The 18,011-nt window shown below is 37.4% G+C and overlaps 1 protein-coding gene across 1 annotated transcript in view; it reads right to left on the bottom strand.

Annotated features, from left to right (window-relative positions):
• The window catches only part of LOC104069225 (dynein heavy chain 5, axonemal-like), a gene marked incomplete at both ends in the record, with an annotated part of 76,824 nt that overhangs the window by 40,460 nt on the left and 18,353 nt on the right, over positions 1-18,011 (bottom strand). The window contains 12 exon segments of the mRNA XM_009576681.1: positions 672-839; positions 3,739-3,954; positions 4,316-4,596; positions 5,858-6,522; positions 8,745-8,899; positions 9,737-9,979; positions 10,067-10,273; positions 11,630-11,959; positions 12,941-13,147; positions 16,272-16,439; positions 16,972-17,208; positions 17,307-17,396. Coding sequence (XP_009574976.1) covers positions 672-839; positions 3,739-3,954; positions 4,316-4,596; positions 5,858-6,522; positions 8,745-8,899; positions 9,737-9,979; positions 10,067-10,273; positions 11,630-11,959; positions 12,941-13,147; positions 16,272-16,439; positions 16,972-17,208; positions 17,307-17,396 — 2,967 coding nt within the window.

The raw sequence follows: 18,011 nt of genomic DNA, 5'->3' as shown, positions 1-18,011 counted from the left end.
TGTAGAAGCAATGATTATAAATCACTATATAAATATTCAAAGTCCTTTTTTTTCAATATGCTTATAAATGAAACATTTCCAAGACAATAAAGCTATCTGTTGGAATGCAGACAATGTAGCTGATCCCTTTCTACTGTAGTTCAATGTTACAACAGAATTCTATGCCAGGTGACTACTTACTTTATTGTATATACACTCACATGTAGCAGTTTGACCCTCCGAAGTTTTCTTTGGAAAGCTGAATTCCAGCTAAATTCATTAAAGAATACTTCTGTGCCAAGAACGGTCTCTCCTCTCCCAGATTCTACCAAGACCACAATGAGCAGGACTGAGGAGTTTTCTTGAAACCATTGTGACTGGCACCAAGTCCGAGAGCAGAGACAGTATTGGTATCTCCCACTTGCAGATAGCCAGGCTCTATAAAGAACCTGTGTACTAAGGCTCCCATTGAAAAGTGACTATGTTCACACAAGTAACAACTGTACTACAGGGTAGCTGTGGAAGGGGAAAAAACTGCCAGGACATATTTAACCTCTGTGTGCTTGACTTCACAAATGGATGTGAAGAAACAAGAATCTCTTGTAACTCGTGATCTTTTTTAGCCAAAATAACGCGACATTTTTTCCACTCAACTATAGTCATCCCTCAGAAAAACAAGTAATATGAAATACCTTAAGAGGAAGAACTTCTTTATTAATACTGTAGAAGTAAGCCATTGCTTGTGTCCATGAGCAAAGACCTGCGACATTTCCACACACTTTTTTAGCAGTCTCAAGATTATAATCCTCCATATCCAAATAAGGCTCTAAAAGCTCCACAGTTTCTCCTGTAATTGAGTCCTAGTCAATGGAAAGGAAAAAATATTTTTTTAAAATGGATTTTAGAATAAAGTCTGCTTCACAGAAACATTTTTCTTTTTAAAAACATGGTGCTACCACTTCTTACAGAAGAAATGAACAAAACAACACTGTTGCCTTTCACTCTTATAAAGGACAGAAGATTAGCTGGTTTTTGTGAACTCAGGTGAAAATAGTTCCTACTTCCATTGCAACAGATTGACTTGAGTTTGCATTTAATATCCCTATTTGACCCATAAGATTTACAGACATTACTTGTACTCATAGCTCCATGACAACTTAAGCTGATCTAAGTTATTGCTGTTACAGCACTGTACCTTCTTTCCTCTCCCCCTCAACCAGATGTTCTTGCCCCATCTTTAATACCATCACCAATGCTCAGTGAGCTAGTTTGGAAGCCAATATGACAGAAATCTAAGTCAGAAAACTAGTGATTAATTTTCTTCTAGGCTAGTTCCCTGAACAAGCTCACCATGGCATTGGACAGGCACCAGTGTGAAAACAGCTAAGGGAGTCAAACATGCAGCTTTAGGAAGGAAAAGGGTGCAACTACAAGGCACTGACTTCACTTCACTGAAGCTAACCCTTTTCCTTAATCGTAAAAGAGATTTCTTTCAGCTGTTCACTTCATTATTCTAATCTCAGATTTTTTTCCCCCTTCACAATCTGTTGAGAACATGAAAAGCCAGATCTTTGATGATGGTGGTTAATCTATAATTAAGTGTCAGAAGAAAATGGAATTCATCTCCTTAAGCAATGTAGAGAGTAGAAGAGCTTATACAGGGTAACAACGGTTGCTTAACAATAGAGGCATTAAGAATCCTCCTTTTTTTTGGCAATGTATTAATGCCTTTCTTTTAATGGATCTGAAAATCATCCTCCATTCATACTGTCAAGCAATATACCCTTTTCCTGCTTTTCTCATAGCAGAAGGGACTGTCTTGTACTTGTATGATCCCTAGCTACTATAATAACAAAGACATTCATTATATTATTCCTAAGATCAGACATGGTAATGTTTTCACTAGGAGCATTTGCTAAAATGTAAAGTAGTGCTGGACAAACATTTTGACTTTTTCATTCTACTCAAAATTATGAGCTAGCAAGCTGGCAAAGGTGAAACAAAGACCAATCAGCATGGCCTAAATCTCTGTTCAAGAGCTTGAAAAATGTCATGCTTTTCCTTCTAAGTAATGAATTTTAAACCCAAGGCACTAGTTCATCCACTAGTCTTCCTTGCCTAAAAAAATTAGGAATGAACAAAAATCTCACAAACAAGTAAGCAGTGTAGTCTACTCAGAACTCCAGACACAATGAGCTTTCTTCTCATACATACTCAATCTTAGAAACAAGAAATGAGGCAGGTGGACAGCATGTGAAGTACCTCATTCATTACTTCCTTCTAAATAATGAATTTTAAACCCAAGGCACTAGTTTATCCACTAATCTTCCTTGCCTAAAAAAATTAGGAAAGAATAAAAATCTCACAAACAAGTAAGCAGCGTAGTCTACTCAGAACTCCAGACACAATGAGCTTTCTTCTCATACATACTCAATCTTAGAAACAAGAAATGAGGCAGGTGGACAGCATGTGAAGTACCTCATCAGAGATAGAAGTAGTCTAGTGTTCTTCACCACATTCATCAGTATCACTTCCTGCAAGAACTCAGTCCCACAGAGGTTGTTCTGACTCCTCTGAGTAAAGTTAAATGTGTTGCAAACTACCAGCAGGAACACATACACTATTAATAAGTGCCAAAACTGGAAGCCTCATTAGAGAGAAGCTTGAATAAGGAGTCCATAATTAGTCCTCATTATCTTTAAACTCATTTCCTCTTTCTGTTTAGTGAAGATAGCACTTGGAAAAGTGACCAGATGGACAGCCCCAGGAAGAGACTGTCTACAGAGGCAGTGCAAGTTTCCACGTGGTGCCTTGTCAACATGGCTCACTGGGAGAAATGGCTCCTGGGGATAGTGAGAATCATGGTTTCAAGCCTCATCTGCACAACAAAAACACTCCAGAAGCTTAGAAAAGGCATCAGCAAAACTCACAGCTGATGCAGATTAAAAAATCAGTGTACAAATGAAAGAGTATGTTTCGCAATGTTGCAGAACACCCAGGTTTTGCCAAAACCTGCTTGGGTTTCTGGATTTTAAAGTTGGGCCATGATTCTGTCATTCCATAGTCCAGCCTAGCTCTTTTTCTGGTCCAGCTACCTGTGACATCTTTCTTCTCTTCCCTGCAGAGAAATTTCCCTTGTCTCACAGTCCAGTGAATCTTGCTATAAATGGACAAATTTCTGTCCTGACAGAAATAACAACCTGTGTTTGCTTTTATTTTTCTTACAGTTGATACTAAGGTTCTCAGTTCATTCTGCATTTCACTACCTTTCTAGTGAAAGAACGCCAAAAGTTCCCAAATATCTCAGTATTTTTCCTGACAAGAAGATCATTTTCTTCTGTATTTCCTCCTAGCTCCTCACCAAACAATTCCGGAGATGGAGTTCTAGAGTGCCTTATATGCAAACAGGCCTGCTAGCACTGGAGATGGTGAGCCATTTGAAAAATCAACAGTGAGTCCTTTTAAGGCAAATTCCTATTGAGAAGCAGGAACTGCCTGAATAAATATAACACTAAGCTTCTCAAGATCTGATCTAGTGCTTGGAATACTTGTGTCTGCCATCAAAACTGTGTCGCCCAAGAGAAGGATTACTGAAATAATGAACAATAAAAATGGAGAGAAATACAGTCACGAAGGTATCTACAACTATAGGTACACAAAAGCCTTATCTGTTTCAAACTACCTTTGAAGGTAGAAGACACCTTCAAATGATCTCCAGAGATAGTTATAGGAGTAATAGTGCCACTATTAACTTCTTACCTTCTGGAAAGTAAGCAACATGCTAAGAAATCCTGAATTATTCATTAGCTTCAAAGCCTCAGTCCACGATGGCTTCACACATGGGCGTTCTTGATCAGGTGTTACTGAGTCTATTTTTCTTTGGAATAAAAGTAGCACACAATCCATAATTCGCATTATCAAGTGAGGAGGTTTACCCAGTTTGCGAACAGTTGCTATGTCAGAAGGTTTTATTGTCTGAAAAATTAAAAAAGAAAATAATCCATTTATTTAAGCAATCACTTGATGGTAGAGAAAAATGTTTTTTTGGAGGACTGTATATGTAATGCAGTTGCTGCAGTTTTGCAGATTACCCAGAAGCAGTACTGCACCTTAAAGGTAGTACCACTCAATGACTGCTTTATTACCTGAGAGTAGAGGAGGTACTGCATCTTATCTCTCTACTGCCTTAGTTTTCAGGTTTTTTTCTACAAGGATTAACAGGTCAGTGCTAGTCCTTTCAATATATTTTTTTTTTCAAATCAGAAGCATAAGCTTCTGATTATTACAAGTAACAATCATTAACTACATGCATGTTCAGAATATCTTTGACTCTGACCTGCAGGGCTGCCTCGGCTTCTTCCAATGCAGGTCTTGCAGCTTCAAGCTTCTCTTCTGCTGCTGCTTTATCAATGGCAATGTCATCCACAATGGCCTGAGCCTTGTCTTTTACCTTCTGCACCTGCATTTTCACCTTTTCGGCAGCTTGGGCTTTCATAGTTACTTCCAATAAAACTTCATCAGCTTTTTTTGAAGCTGCAGCCAAATCTTTCTCCTTCACCACCAACTCTTTGGAGAGCTGATTTACTGAAACCTCAGCTTCCATCAGTTTTGCAAGACCTGTGTTGAACAAATTCCATTTTAGCAACAGAAAGACCTATTGAGAGACAAAGCCCAGTGAAGCAATCTGGATACTTAAAATAAGTCACTCAGATTCGTATTTGGGAATCCCAGTGAGTGATCCCATTTGTTGAACACCAAAATTAAGCAGGAGTAATATCCATTTGCTATTTAAAGGTTTTTCTTTTCTTTCTCTTTTTTTTTTTTTAATGGGTAAGAGTCTTCAGAATCTGTCACTTGATCACTTGTTTATATTCTTATATATGAGGGACACTAAATATTAAACACACATATTGAAAAGCATTAGTGTTGTGAATGGCACTCTTAACAATTACGTGTGTAATTTCAGAAATCCATGAGACCATAAGAAGTACCAGAGTGTAGTCTCTGCACAAAACAAAGAGGAGGAATCTGGCATCCTGAGCAATGCAAATGAAGACACAAGGAGACCAGGCTGAGCTTCTAAATTCAACATTACATGAACATCCAGATGAGATGGGGGTAAAAGAAAGTAAAGATTCTTGAGCAATGCAATGTTCCAACGTTTTTATCAAACGATGAGAAAATCACCTAGAAAAGCTGTAAGTATAAAAATCCTTATATATATAAATGCATGCATCTAAATGTAAATGCATCATGTAAATCTTTCTAACCCTCAAAAAAAGCACATATGTTCCATCCAGGTACCCAGCCACCCTCTGCCTATGGAGATACGTGTACATAGCTCAGTTCTGCAACTGGCAACAGTGGGAGAAGAAACAGTTTAAGTTCACATTCACCTCCAAACAGCATTCAGTTTCAGAAACTGTTTAATTATTTACTGTGTATGACCTTGTGCAGTACAATATTTTGGAAATTTTACATTTGGCGTATAACTGTTTCTTTAAAAGATTCTTCAGAGTGACTGAATCTGAACATTTACTTACCTTCCCTCAGATTTACTTTTAGCATGTTTAAATGTGAAAACTCGGATCTCAGTAGTTCCTTGGCATGCATACATGTCAAAGCAGGAGTTTCAGGTATTTTAACTGCTAACTAATACTAATTTCAAAACTCATCTGCAATCTGCAACATTCACAAAGTTCAGTCACAAAACATCCCCATATTTTGTAATCACACACAACAGAGCTGAAAACATATGAGTCTGCTTCCAAATGAAAGTAAGCTCGCAATTTAAATCCATACTTTTACATTCTTTTACACAGATTTTTCTCACTTTTTTAAAAACAAACAAACAAAAATCAAACAGATTTTACAGTACCTGTTCTCATGCGTTCAGATAAACTTCCAACATTGGCAAACTTCTCTTTGTAAATAGCTTTGTAGCCTCCAATGAAGGACAGGTAAGATTTTGGAGTCACAAATGTTCGTCGCCTATATCGTTCAAAGTATTCAACACATTTTTCAGCTACAATATCTTGAAATGTTCCCATGGTGTTAACAACACTCTGTTTCACTTCATCTGTGCACTCAATATGGTAGGAAGCTAAAAAATGCTGTGCAACTGCTACAAGAGCATCTTTAGGCCAGCGCTGGAACCAGTCCATGGTACAGCCTGAAATCAGACCTGGAAATTTGAGTGCACGAGTTCTGAATTTTTCCCCAACCGGAGAAAAACAAAGGACGACATGCAGATTATTACGAACTCGAGCAAGAAAGTAATTATAAAGATTTTCACCAGTGGGAGTACGCCTTGGATACTCCTTCTTCATTGCCGGTATCAGGTCTTGTGTGATTTCACCTATTTCATCTCGTGCAAAAAGATTTGAGACTTCACCTGAAGCCAGAACATTGTTCATGTACTCAAGAAATGATTCATCTCTGATTTCATTGTCTGTGAATACAAAGACAATGCCCTTTCCTTTTTGCCCAGCAGTGCGGTACAAAATTTTCAGATCATCCAAAAGGTTATTGGTGGCATATGTTCTGGGATAGAAAAGGATTAAAGAAAGAGAGAACAAAAATTACAGATCATTGTCTATCACCTGGCTCAGCTTCTTTAAGGCAAGAAAAAATCTACATAAGAAATTAATACCATATCTCCTGGTTTCATTTTTTTAGGGTTTTTTTCTTAAACATTTTCCCAAAGTGAATGATCAGTACCATAAATCATGGAAAAGGAGGTGAAATCAACAGAATAACATGCTGGAAAAAAAGATGATAAGAGCAATACTTCGTCTAAGGTAAGTACACTGCTTTGCCTCCTTACAATCTGCAGACGTAAACTCTTTATTAGAACTGAAGGTTAGTATAACTGGATTGAGTAGTCAATTTGGTTCTGATACTTGTAACCATTACGTAAATACAGCTGGATTATCTTTTGAAGATATTGAGAGCAGGTTAAACGAAACTATTAAGAGACAAGAATAACCAAGACTGACGTTTTTATTGTTATTTGGTTTGACTGAAATCAAGCCCCAGAAATGATGTTTGAACATTATCACTTGGGCTGATTAACTCTGCTGCAAATAGAGACCATGACTGTTTTTTTCATTACACCTCTTAGAGTTGGTGCATACAAGTAAGATTCAAATGAAGTCCATGCAAATTCAACTACAGATTTCAAATTATGCAATACCAAATGAAGTAAATTAAGGTTAATAAAATGGCAGATATTGACCCTTATGTTCTTAGCCAATTAAAGCTGAAGTTCAGAACCTCTTTGCTTTGAAACCAGTTTCTTATTTCCAAGGCTCTCTTCAAAGTCATAAGTAATACTTGCAATACACCTATGTCCCATTCTTCAGTATTGGAAAATAATACTGTATTTTGAAATTAAATATGCCATACAGAACATCTGCCAGTTCTCTTCCAGCTTCATCTCACCACTGCTCTATAAATATCCCTAATGCAAGCACTGCAGAACTTGTAAAACAATCTAACTCTTCAGTTTGCACGTGTCAGCTACAGTTATTACAGTGATTTGTGGTATTCCGATAAAAACGTAAGAATTTCTCTACTGAGTCAGAATCATAGAATCATAGAATCATTAGGCTGGAAAAGACTCTTAAGATCATCGAGTCCAACCAACTGCTATCCAACCAGAACAGCAAGCCATCTAGCTCAATACTCTTAACACCAGCAATGGGAAATGCTACTTAGAGAGAAAACATGAGGCAGCATCCACTCTTCATTGCTCATTTCTTTCCTCCCCTCTCCATATTCATAGCCATTGTATTAGGAATATTAGAAGATATCCCCATCTTGTCCTTTCAGTATTCATTTACGAACCTGCTGATACTGTCTTCCTCCACAGCAGCCTGCAGCAAGTTACAAAAGATGGCTATCCACTTTGTAAATACACACTTTCAGCTACCTGCTTTTAACCCACCTCCAATTAGCCTCAGCAAATGAACCTTTCTTAAGTGACTGAAATATTTATTTGTCTTATTAATGCATTTTGAATCTTGCAAGTCTAGGGACTCTATTCTGTGACTCTACACTTTTTTCTTTCCCTCCCTTTTTTGTTCCTTCCTTCTGCTTCTGGGACACAGGAGGAGGCTGTGATATGTCTTTCTTTCTCTTTCCTTTCATCAGAAATCTCACAACATTGTTCCTCTCTAAGGAAGATTTCTCAGTGTGTTCAGTACTTTACAGAGTGAAATACACACTGCCAGCCCTCAGAGTTTACCCCTGTAAACCCTACGTTAAAAGAGAAACAGATGGAAGGCAGTAGTTACTCCCAGTCACTTCAAATTTCTACAAATTACTAAATTCCAGCAGTATGTACTATTAAGTCATTGATAGCAGTTGTAATAATACAGTCTGGGTACACAGGCATCTATAGAAAAAGTTACTATCTCCCCTGGCCATCAGCATTTGCCCACTATGCAGAATACACCAGCAGATTATTCCATGTTATCTTTAGTGCAAAATGGTATTTTAGTGGGATTTCACAAGGGCGCATTGCAGACCCAAACGCTGAAGGAAAGACAGATTTCTTGTCAATAGCATAGAGGCAGCAAAACAAAGACCCAGGATCTGTCATCTATAGACTATGCATTTGCACAGATGCTTTTGATTTAACATGTAGTTTACAATGAGGGATAAAATGTTTGACAGGTTTGCATTTCTTTAATTTGATTGTGAGACGTTCATTTCTATGGCAAATTAAGGAGCAAATGTCTATGTACACTGCATTGTGTTACCTTGTTAAAGTAATCTGAAAGCTCTCATATCCAGCAATATATGATGCTAGTCTGGTCAGACTCTGTTTTCCAGATCCACCCACACCCACCAACAATGCATTTCCTTGTGGAGTACGAATAATCCGTGATATTTTAATCAAATGGATGATTGCATCCTGTGTATTGAGAGAAAAAGGGATGAAAAGATGTGAAAACAATATAATGTATATTCAACTAGAAGCACATCACCAAGCAACTGTCTCTCAACAGCTAGATGACTTCTCTGGAGCTTATGCCAAAGACTCAGTCTTGTATTCATCAAAATCAACCAAACATTTCCCCCTGACTTCAGTGGGCAGCAGGGCTAGCCCAAGAGAAATGTCCTCATATCAAGCTCATATGAAGCAATGTCATATGCAGTGTCTATACTTGGCAGAGCAGAGGGCATGTCCCTTAGGGGAAAGAAGGAAAAGTAGAAAGGATGCAGATTAACACCCTCCCCCCACCTTTTAGTTGAGCTATTTACAGGCTTTCTAAATAGGCTGCCAAAAGTAAAATACAAGTACACTATAGACATTTCTTGTTCCACTGCTGTATTTATCTTGGAGCAAGAATTAATCTGAAATACCCTAAAAATCTACCAAACCACCCTGTTTAAAGCTGAAGAAAGTATCATGCATCAAGAGACCTTTGAGAAGGAGGTAACTTTCAGAGATGCAAGATGACATTCACAATGTGCACTGTACAAACAAATGAGTTGTGCTTTGCATTATGCAAGGCAGGAGAAAGAAAAGATGGGGAACTGCAAAGAGATGGAACAATTTGTGAGAGCCAAGGCAGCTAGGAGGCAGCAGCAAGGCTTTACAGAGTTTATTTGTAAGGCTCGTTGGATACAGAGCTAGCCATTCTGACCTATCTCCAAAATAATTTGACAGAAACATACAGGATCCATGTATCAGTAAGTGCAAAAGACCCAGCACTTTCTGTATTAATATAATTATAGGCACTAATACCTTGAAAAACACTAAATCCATCTTTGATCCTCTGATGGTTTCATTGTACTGTTGCATGAACATCTGTAATCTTTCAGCCAAATAATCCAAAGATGGGATAGGCTCGTAAATTTTAGGAGCCTTCAACTCTGCGTCATCAGGTTCATCTCCAGTAGCTTCTGGGACATCACGCAAGAAATCCACAAAGTATAATTCTGTGGATTTATCTTCAAATAGATTTTGACTATGTTCTGCAGAAGCAATCTACAACAATACATTAAGGATTGCTTTAGTAATGAAACATTTCATTGACGTCTTTCTGTGGCAAATACTGGAACACTATTTGCCTACCTTTTTCATCGTATCTTCAAACCAGTCTTTATCACTCTGGCTGATGAACCTGTCTGCTATAACACGTCTGCATTCATGCTGAAACAAGGCTACCAAAATACTGATGCTCTGGCAGACTTCAGAAGTAACTGTAAGTATTCCTTGCCAAATACGACTGAGGTCTCGTAAATTAAAGATGTAATGAAATTTAGCTGGAGTTGGTAACATCTACAAAATAATGTCATAAGCTATATTCAAATAACTACCAAATAAAGATATTTTCTATCTAGTATTAAATGACTATGGAAATTTTCACAAACTTCAAAATCAATATTGCATTAAAGCAGAAATACATGTTTGGCATTTAAGAGGCAACGGTAAAAATGAAGAAATGACAGTAGCAATGACCAGCTCTTTAATTTCACATATATTTCACTCAAGTTTCTTTGAATCTTTCAAGTCCCAGGAACATGGACTGAAGGGTAGCCAAGACAGGTTATTTAACGATGGCATTAAAGGCCACAGTAAAAATGTCAGCATTGCTTAACCTGTGGTGTTGCTCCTGCCCTTTCTTCCAGATCATTTCTGTCACTCCCTTTTGTTCTTTCCAAGAATAAGTAAGAAAAAGTTCATGAGGAAAAGTAGATGAGGAAAAGCAAAGAAAAGAGTGCAGAAAAATGAGAAAAGAGGATTCGAAAAAATGAACAACTTAGCAAAAGCTATATTTTCTCTATAGGCAGTTAATTAGCAGTAATAAGCACCATTTCTGTTGAATATATTGGTCAATAGTTGATTGGTCAATAGTTTCACGAGAACTCTCTCTATTTCTCTGTGTAAGCCGAGTTTACGTCTACAGTTGAGTTTGGGAAATTCTGACTAACCTTTTTCAGACTAGAAAATATCATTTATCAAATCCCTGCCTATCCCTATCTTTCCACCACTCTCCTCTACTTTTTGCATTAGAAGATCAAATTTGGCACACATTTCTATGCTGTAATTTTACTCTTAACTTTTCAAATTTCATTCTACACATAACTTTTATTTTCTATTTCAAAGCAACATTTGCTTAGGAATTGCAGTTAAATGTAGTTAAATGCAATCTGCTTGAAATGGAAGTAGTAAATATTTAGAATTTACTAAATACCAGATTTCATTTGTTTTGAACTGATTCCCTCTCCGCCAAATTTGACTACTTTCCTTTAATTCAGATCTTTAAAGTTTCTCACAATCCCAAACATCTTTACAGAAGATTCCTATCTAATTTTTATGTTATGATTCCTTATACCCTTGACATTTTCTCAACCAGAAGACCTCTAAATCTTCCTATCAGCTATGCTTACTACATTATACTTATATAATGTAATTCCTATATTAGCTATAGAAGGCACTGCATATCATTATGTTTTTAATCAGCTAACTAGGTGTTGATAGCAATAAATTCAGAACAGAGGCATCAGCCCGCAGTTATACACACTGGTCACAGCTTCACAATATGAAGCATGAACACACATGACAGTACAGAAGACCTGGGTCTTGTTGCTTTGTACAGGTGTTTCAAAGGCTTCTTAACAGATGTAATTTTACCTTCGCTTTTGTTGTCTGCCAAACCTTTCGAGTTGTAGATACTAATGCTGAAGCCAGTTTACATATTTCTGCAGGGAAACCTCGTTGTTCACAGAAATAGCCTTCAGCTATTGTTTGAAATATTTTGTCAATAGAGGAACTGGAAGGCAGTGTGCAGTTGTAGATGGTGAACTGGCGTTTCAGGCGCTGTGGGATGTCATTCCGACCTCCCCCAGGGTGAATCATAGCAGCTACAAACTGGATGTCAACCACATTTGTGAATTCTCCTGGCTTCTCCAAATTGTAGAAACCTTTCTGTTCCATCAGCTGTCTTACAATCTCATTGGTGATCTAGTTATCGCCCAAAAAAAAGAAATGGAGCAGTTAACTATTTCAGGGTTCTCAACTTAAAAAAAGGAAAGAGGAAGTCTCCAGTAAAATAAATTAGTAGACAGAAGGAAAGACATCTCTTATCTTTCTTAACTTCAGGTATTCTGTTGGACACTTCAGCAATTTATAAAGCCATGCAACACGGTACCAAGAGCTCTGATGCAGTGGATTGGTTTTATGTAAGCTTCATGTGCTAAGTAGTTGTTGACATGAGGTCAGACATTCAACTGGATTTCCATAATATCCATCTAAGAAAATTCAGCAGTTTAAAGTTTCAAGCCAGACTATATATTCAGATTGACACAGACACTTAGATAGTGACAAAAAATGGTTAGTTTAGCACAAAGTATAGTCACACATTCACTTGTATAGAAGCAGGGAGAGAACAGGATTATAGAGCTATACTGGGAGCAGGAAAATTACTTTTTCTCAGCAGTAATTTTTTAAAATTTAAGTCAGATTTTCAGAGTATAGGTCTATAAATATTCATTTATCAATACCTCAAGACATCTCGCTAGTCTTGGATGTCAACTGTAATGTTAGATTTCACCTAATAATAATTGTACTTTAAAGTCCAGAGTGGATGGAAGAAGAGTCTCTGATTGCTTCTTGGATTTGCATGCTTCCTTTCCCAGATCAGTTCTTAGTACAGCTAGTTTGGAAATTCTGCAAGCTCTGTATGTCACCAAAACAAAAGGCTTAAAAACTACAATGATTGCACCAAGTGGCTTGATGCTGACCCTAATCTTTTGGGACTGACAGCTTATCACTCTTGGCAAAAACTGGATGGAGGAAAATTGCTTTTAGTAGATGTACTTGGTCTAGTCCGTATTATGATACCTTTTCCCTAAACTTTCCTATTTTTGCAACCCACAGATCAACATTTCCATCAACAGCAATGGTAAGACCACCAATTCCCAAATGTTAACATTTTCCTTTTACCTGATCACCCCATTCATTAATCACAGGCATGTTGATGTCATCAATAAAGACAGTCATTTTCTTCCCTGCCGGAGGACCATATGTGGTGCCCATTCTTTTATCTATGTAACTTTCTATGCTCCTCTGGAACATATTTGGCAGAGTTGCAGAAGAAAAGTTTAGGCATTTGGTCAAGTGAACATCAGGATCATACTTGCTTGTGTAATCCTGCAAGATAAACCAATTTTAAATAAAGTGCAGTAACTCCAAATGAATTCAGCCAAAAGGAGATGCAGATGCTCAGTAGCCCTGCAAAAACCAGACATCTACAAAATCTCACCCTGCTATTAACTTCAAAATGTCAAACAGCAGTTTATTTAAGATAAATACACCATCTCCAACCTCTCAGTTAATGTTTTGCATAAAGTTTCTAAGCATTAGAATTTATAAGCTTTTAACACACTTCACTAAGTGTTACAACAAGTAGACATGACAACCTAGGATGAAAATTTGCATTAGCAATTGTTACGGTTTTTCTAAATTCAAGCTGTTAGTGATCTGTTACAGCAGTCTGCAAGGAACAAGTGAAAAATGAAATCCTCTTCCATGTTTACACTACAGCACCATATCTTACAACAAAAGCAGTGTAAAGGAAAGGTAGTGTAAAATTAAACCCAGCTACATTGCATTTACTGATATTTGTCCCCTCTTAATGAATAAAGGAATCCTTGGGTTTTATGAATGCATACAATTCCCACAGCTGCTGATGATGCCCTAAAGCAACAAAGTTGCACTTTTCATATTTAGTGAGGTTTTATAATAGAACCGAAAAGAAAAAGTGTAACCCTGGAGTCACACTAGGGCATATATATAAAGCATGGGAAATATTTTGTTTAGCAAGAGTCCTGGGACATAACAGTATTAAAAATTCCAGACTTCCAACATTACTTCTTTTTAAAGATTCGATTCTTCTGCAATGATGACAAAGTTGAGTATCATTTAAATTCTTATCTTTATAACAGGGTTGACTAGAAACGTTCCCGTTTTGGTACGTCAGAAAAATAAACCTACATCATTGCTGACTAAGTGCTCGAAGAACAACTCCAGTGAGACATACACCCTGTGTGACAATAGAAAGCAAGATACAGCTAAGCCCCCTCAAAATATTTTGATAATAGTGTCAAACTATTAATTTTGTTGATACAATGTCGATACAATGATCTTAATTTAAGAAAAGGTGCCCTTCAGAAATAAGTTTTTCTCAGACGTCACACAAACGACAGTCTACATATGCAACATGTACATGCAACAGTCCTGTATTTGGTGAGTACTCTTGACAGCTGATGGGTTAGTGTAGGTCACTGCTAAGACCTCTCCCTGGAGCTCCAACACTTGTACAAAACTAATGTAACAGGTGCAGGTGCCCTTGATGGTAATTGGTGAGTGATCTCCCTGTTCTTCTCCCAACCCATGTCCTGTTGAGGAGGGGAAGGAGGAAACCAGTGGCTGGGTGGGGGTCTTGCAGCCGGCCAAGGTCAACCCACCACAACTATGAATACACAACCATTCAAAAAAACATTCTTGTGTTTTACTCGTTATGGCATTTCAGAATCTTTACATGGTAACAGTAATATTCCACAGTACATAAATGAGAACTATCTTTGAAAAAGAAGAGGTTATTTAATGGGATTATTTTTGTTAGTTAAATTGTCAGATGCTGGGTGCAATTTTCAACTCTACCATACCAGTTTCACATTAAATTCTGTTATTTTTGCAATTCATGAATTAACAGTACAGAGAGTAAAGGTCTTAAATAACACTCTTATAAGTTCTTTATTTTGATATATATACCGATACCTTACTCAATGCTGAAGATTACTTCAGATTAATTCAGATTACTACCTGAAGTGTCTTTACTTTTACGTGAAACCAGATGCTTATATCTGGAAATTTCTTTACCACGAGGTGTAGTAAAGCAAAATTCTACAGAAGGTGAAAGCAGAAGGGAATAGTTGTGAAGGCAGTTAACTTTCACTCCTAACCTTAAATGAGATCAAATATCTACTGGCATTATGCTCCGTTGTGTAAGGAACATACTCTGCTGTATAGAATAGCCATAGGGTAAGCAACTCCAAGAATCAGCTCCAACTATTTTTAGGGACAGGAATGGCAGCTGAAGGCTGGAGGTTGCCAGTATCTGGCCAAAATCCAGTATGCAGAATATCAAGACCACCACCCAGACCCCGCCTCTTCACACTGCTAAAATAGTTCTCCAGCTGGTGCCAGGAACAGAAGTTGACATTACACCGGCATGCATGTTGGCATCAACAGCTAAGCTGAAAAAGTAGTATTAAAGGCTGCTGGCATTGGTACAACTCACTTTATGTCAGGGCTCAGAAAACACATGGCTGAGGGACACAAAATGGCTCCAGATTTTAAGAAAGCCAAAGGTCAATTTAGGCCAGTGTTTTTCAGTTATTTTCGATTTCAAGACCTCTGCAAATCATCCACTGGAGATTCGGATGCCTGCATGGCAAATTCATAAATAAAACAGTAGATCAGTTTTATTTAGCTGCCTCTCATTGATCAAAGACTACAGATTCCCCTGGAAATCACAGACATCATGCTGAAAACCATTACACTTGGCTTTTTTCAAATAAGGGATGCCAGGTTTGGTATGACATCTGGGTTTGTTCAGCCTTTTGATTATTGGCTCTTCTGTAGTAAGTAATTAATTTTTTAATGTGTCATATGATTAACTTGCACCATTTTATAACATGGAAAGCATGTATATGTTAATTTAATAGCAATCCTGTTGTTATTTTCTTCTACAGAAAGAACAATATGTCATTTTCAGTGAAAGAATTAAGAGAGCAGATAATAAACACTAAATTTACCCTCTGAAAAATTAAAGAAGGAAGTTCTCTATTTCTCCTCAGTTTGGCTTGTGAAGAAACTCTGTACAACAAGGGTATACAAAAGATCAGTTCACACTTGGCACCACTGACAAAGCATGGGGAAATAAAAAATCCTCCAAGGATCAATATTTTCTTAGCAAAAACTCCAGTTTGACTTCTCAAAAGAAAAAAAAGCACATGAAAGAGCATTTATGACATGACCTTGTGGCCATGGTTAGCAAAGTTTAGAAGAACCCTTTATACTAACGTATAGATACTTACGGTTTTTTGCTTGTAGGCCATGTGAGTACTGGCAAAATGCCTCAGTAAGAATGCTAGTATGTAATCTGAAGAAAAATCATGTTACTCCTACACTTCAATTTAACATTTGTGCCAATGTCAATTATTGCAATGTTATCATACAAAGATATTGCATGTTTTTCCATTCCACCAACCTTAATCATAACTGTTTTTGCTGTTCCTTGTTCCCCAGTTAGCAGAACTGCTTTTCCTTGCCTCATGATAGTGTGCATTAGAAAGCCTGTTCGGACACTGTCTACATTTGGAACTAGAATGGAAGTATATTCTGGTACTGAATCTTTAGGGTAAGTATATTCAGGGACCTGCATAAAACAGACATGCAAAAAGTTTGAGAAGTTCTATCTGCCCACACAATCAGTTCGCATCAGAACACAAAACCAAATGTACTTTATAAAATGTACATTAGCAAAACTTTTCTTCCTGAAAGCCAAGCATCCATTTATAATCAATCAGTACCTTCCCAAGCTTTTCTAGAAGGGTGTTAGACTAACGGGATATTTTCACTATACTCTCCATGTATTCTCCGCTACATGAAGAAAGCTTTTCCTTGCTGGGAGTTCTTAAATAGTAGGGCAATACACAGTAGACAAAGCTAAGATCACTTCTGTTTCACTTCCAAAGCTATTTCAAATGCATGTTCCTATTCTCTGCCAAAAATATTTATGGAGAAAACAAAAAAATCTTTTTCAAAAAAGAAACTCTTGAGCATTTGGTAGGGTTAATCTTCCTAACCAAATTATGCAGGGTTTTAAATAATAAAATAATATGCCTCTTACCAAATACATCTTTCTTGTATACTCATTAAGAAAGCTTAGGTTGTCACAGCATACGAACCTTCTTTGACCAGTGCTCCCACTGGCCACTGGCATTGATACCAAATTCAAACATGGTTTCTTCTCCGTTCACAGCTGGAAGTTCTTTCACTGCGGAGTGCTTCCGTAGGAACAGCTCCATTTTCAGCCTGTCATCCGGTTCCAAAAGAGCTCCGGCTGACCACATTACAGCAAAAACAAACAAGCGCGCAATATGTTCCTCGCTGAGCTGCTTCTCATATCGGTCGGACAATAAACCCTGCAAAGTAGATGCAATATGTAACGACTACCCTCCTAGACCAATGTCCCAGCACAAATAACAGAATGAGAGAGAGAAAAACTGAATGTCATATCTACCTGTAGGAGGTCAATAGCTTGTTTGATGTACATACATTCTAAAATTGGCATTTTTGGTGTCACAGCAGAGAAAACAAAATCTATCACATCCTGGAAAGGAGAAACATCATTTAAAGACTCTATTTACCAGTTTCAATGGTATGATTTATTCTAAGATGAGACCAATTTCTTAATTTCAAATATATTCTAAACTTTATTCCAAACAACATTTTTCCCCATTTCTGGGATTATAAATATTCAGACTTAGACCATGAAAATTTGCTAACAATAACATATTAGATAAATAACTTTGATGTACCACAGTCAGCAGAATTATTCATATGAGCTCCATACAGCAATTTTCTGAAGAGCAATTTGAAGACTGCTTTGCAGTTACATCAGGGATCTGCCATTTGTGCTATCCACTGGAGATTTTAATCTACCATTGCCATTTTTGTAGTGGGAAGATAAAAGCACTACAATTGTTGTAATGATACCTGTATAATTCACAGCCTCACCACTATAAATTTCTACCCATCTGACCTGTTCTGACTGCACCATAATGTACCTGTCCCTCTTGAAACTAATACTCTCAGTTTTCTGTAGAACCCTGGCAGGATCCAAAGGGAATATTGCAGTTGATTTTAATGGAACCTGGACTTTCCTCAGGTGACTCCATAGCGATGGCTACCATGCCTGCCTTTGCCAAGTGCTCTGCAACATCTT

The sequence above is a fragment of the Fulmarus glacialis genome, unplaced genomic scaffold (genome assembly GCF_000690835.1).
Source record: "Fulmarus glacialis isolate BGI_N327 unplaced genomic scaffold, ASM69083v1 scaffold18634, whole genome shotgun sequence".
Lineage (NCBI taxonomy): Eukaryota > Metazoa > Chordata > Aves > Procellariiformes > Procellariidae > Fulmarus > Fulmarus glacialis.
Note: the sequence above shows the minus strand (reverse complement) of the source record. Positions and strands in the feature narration are given on the sequence as shown.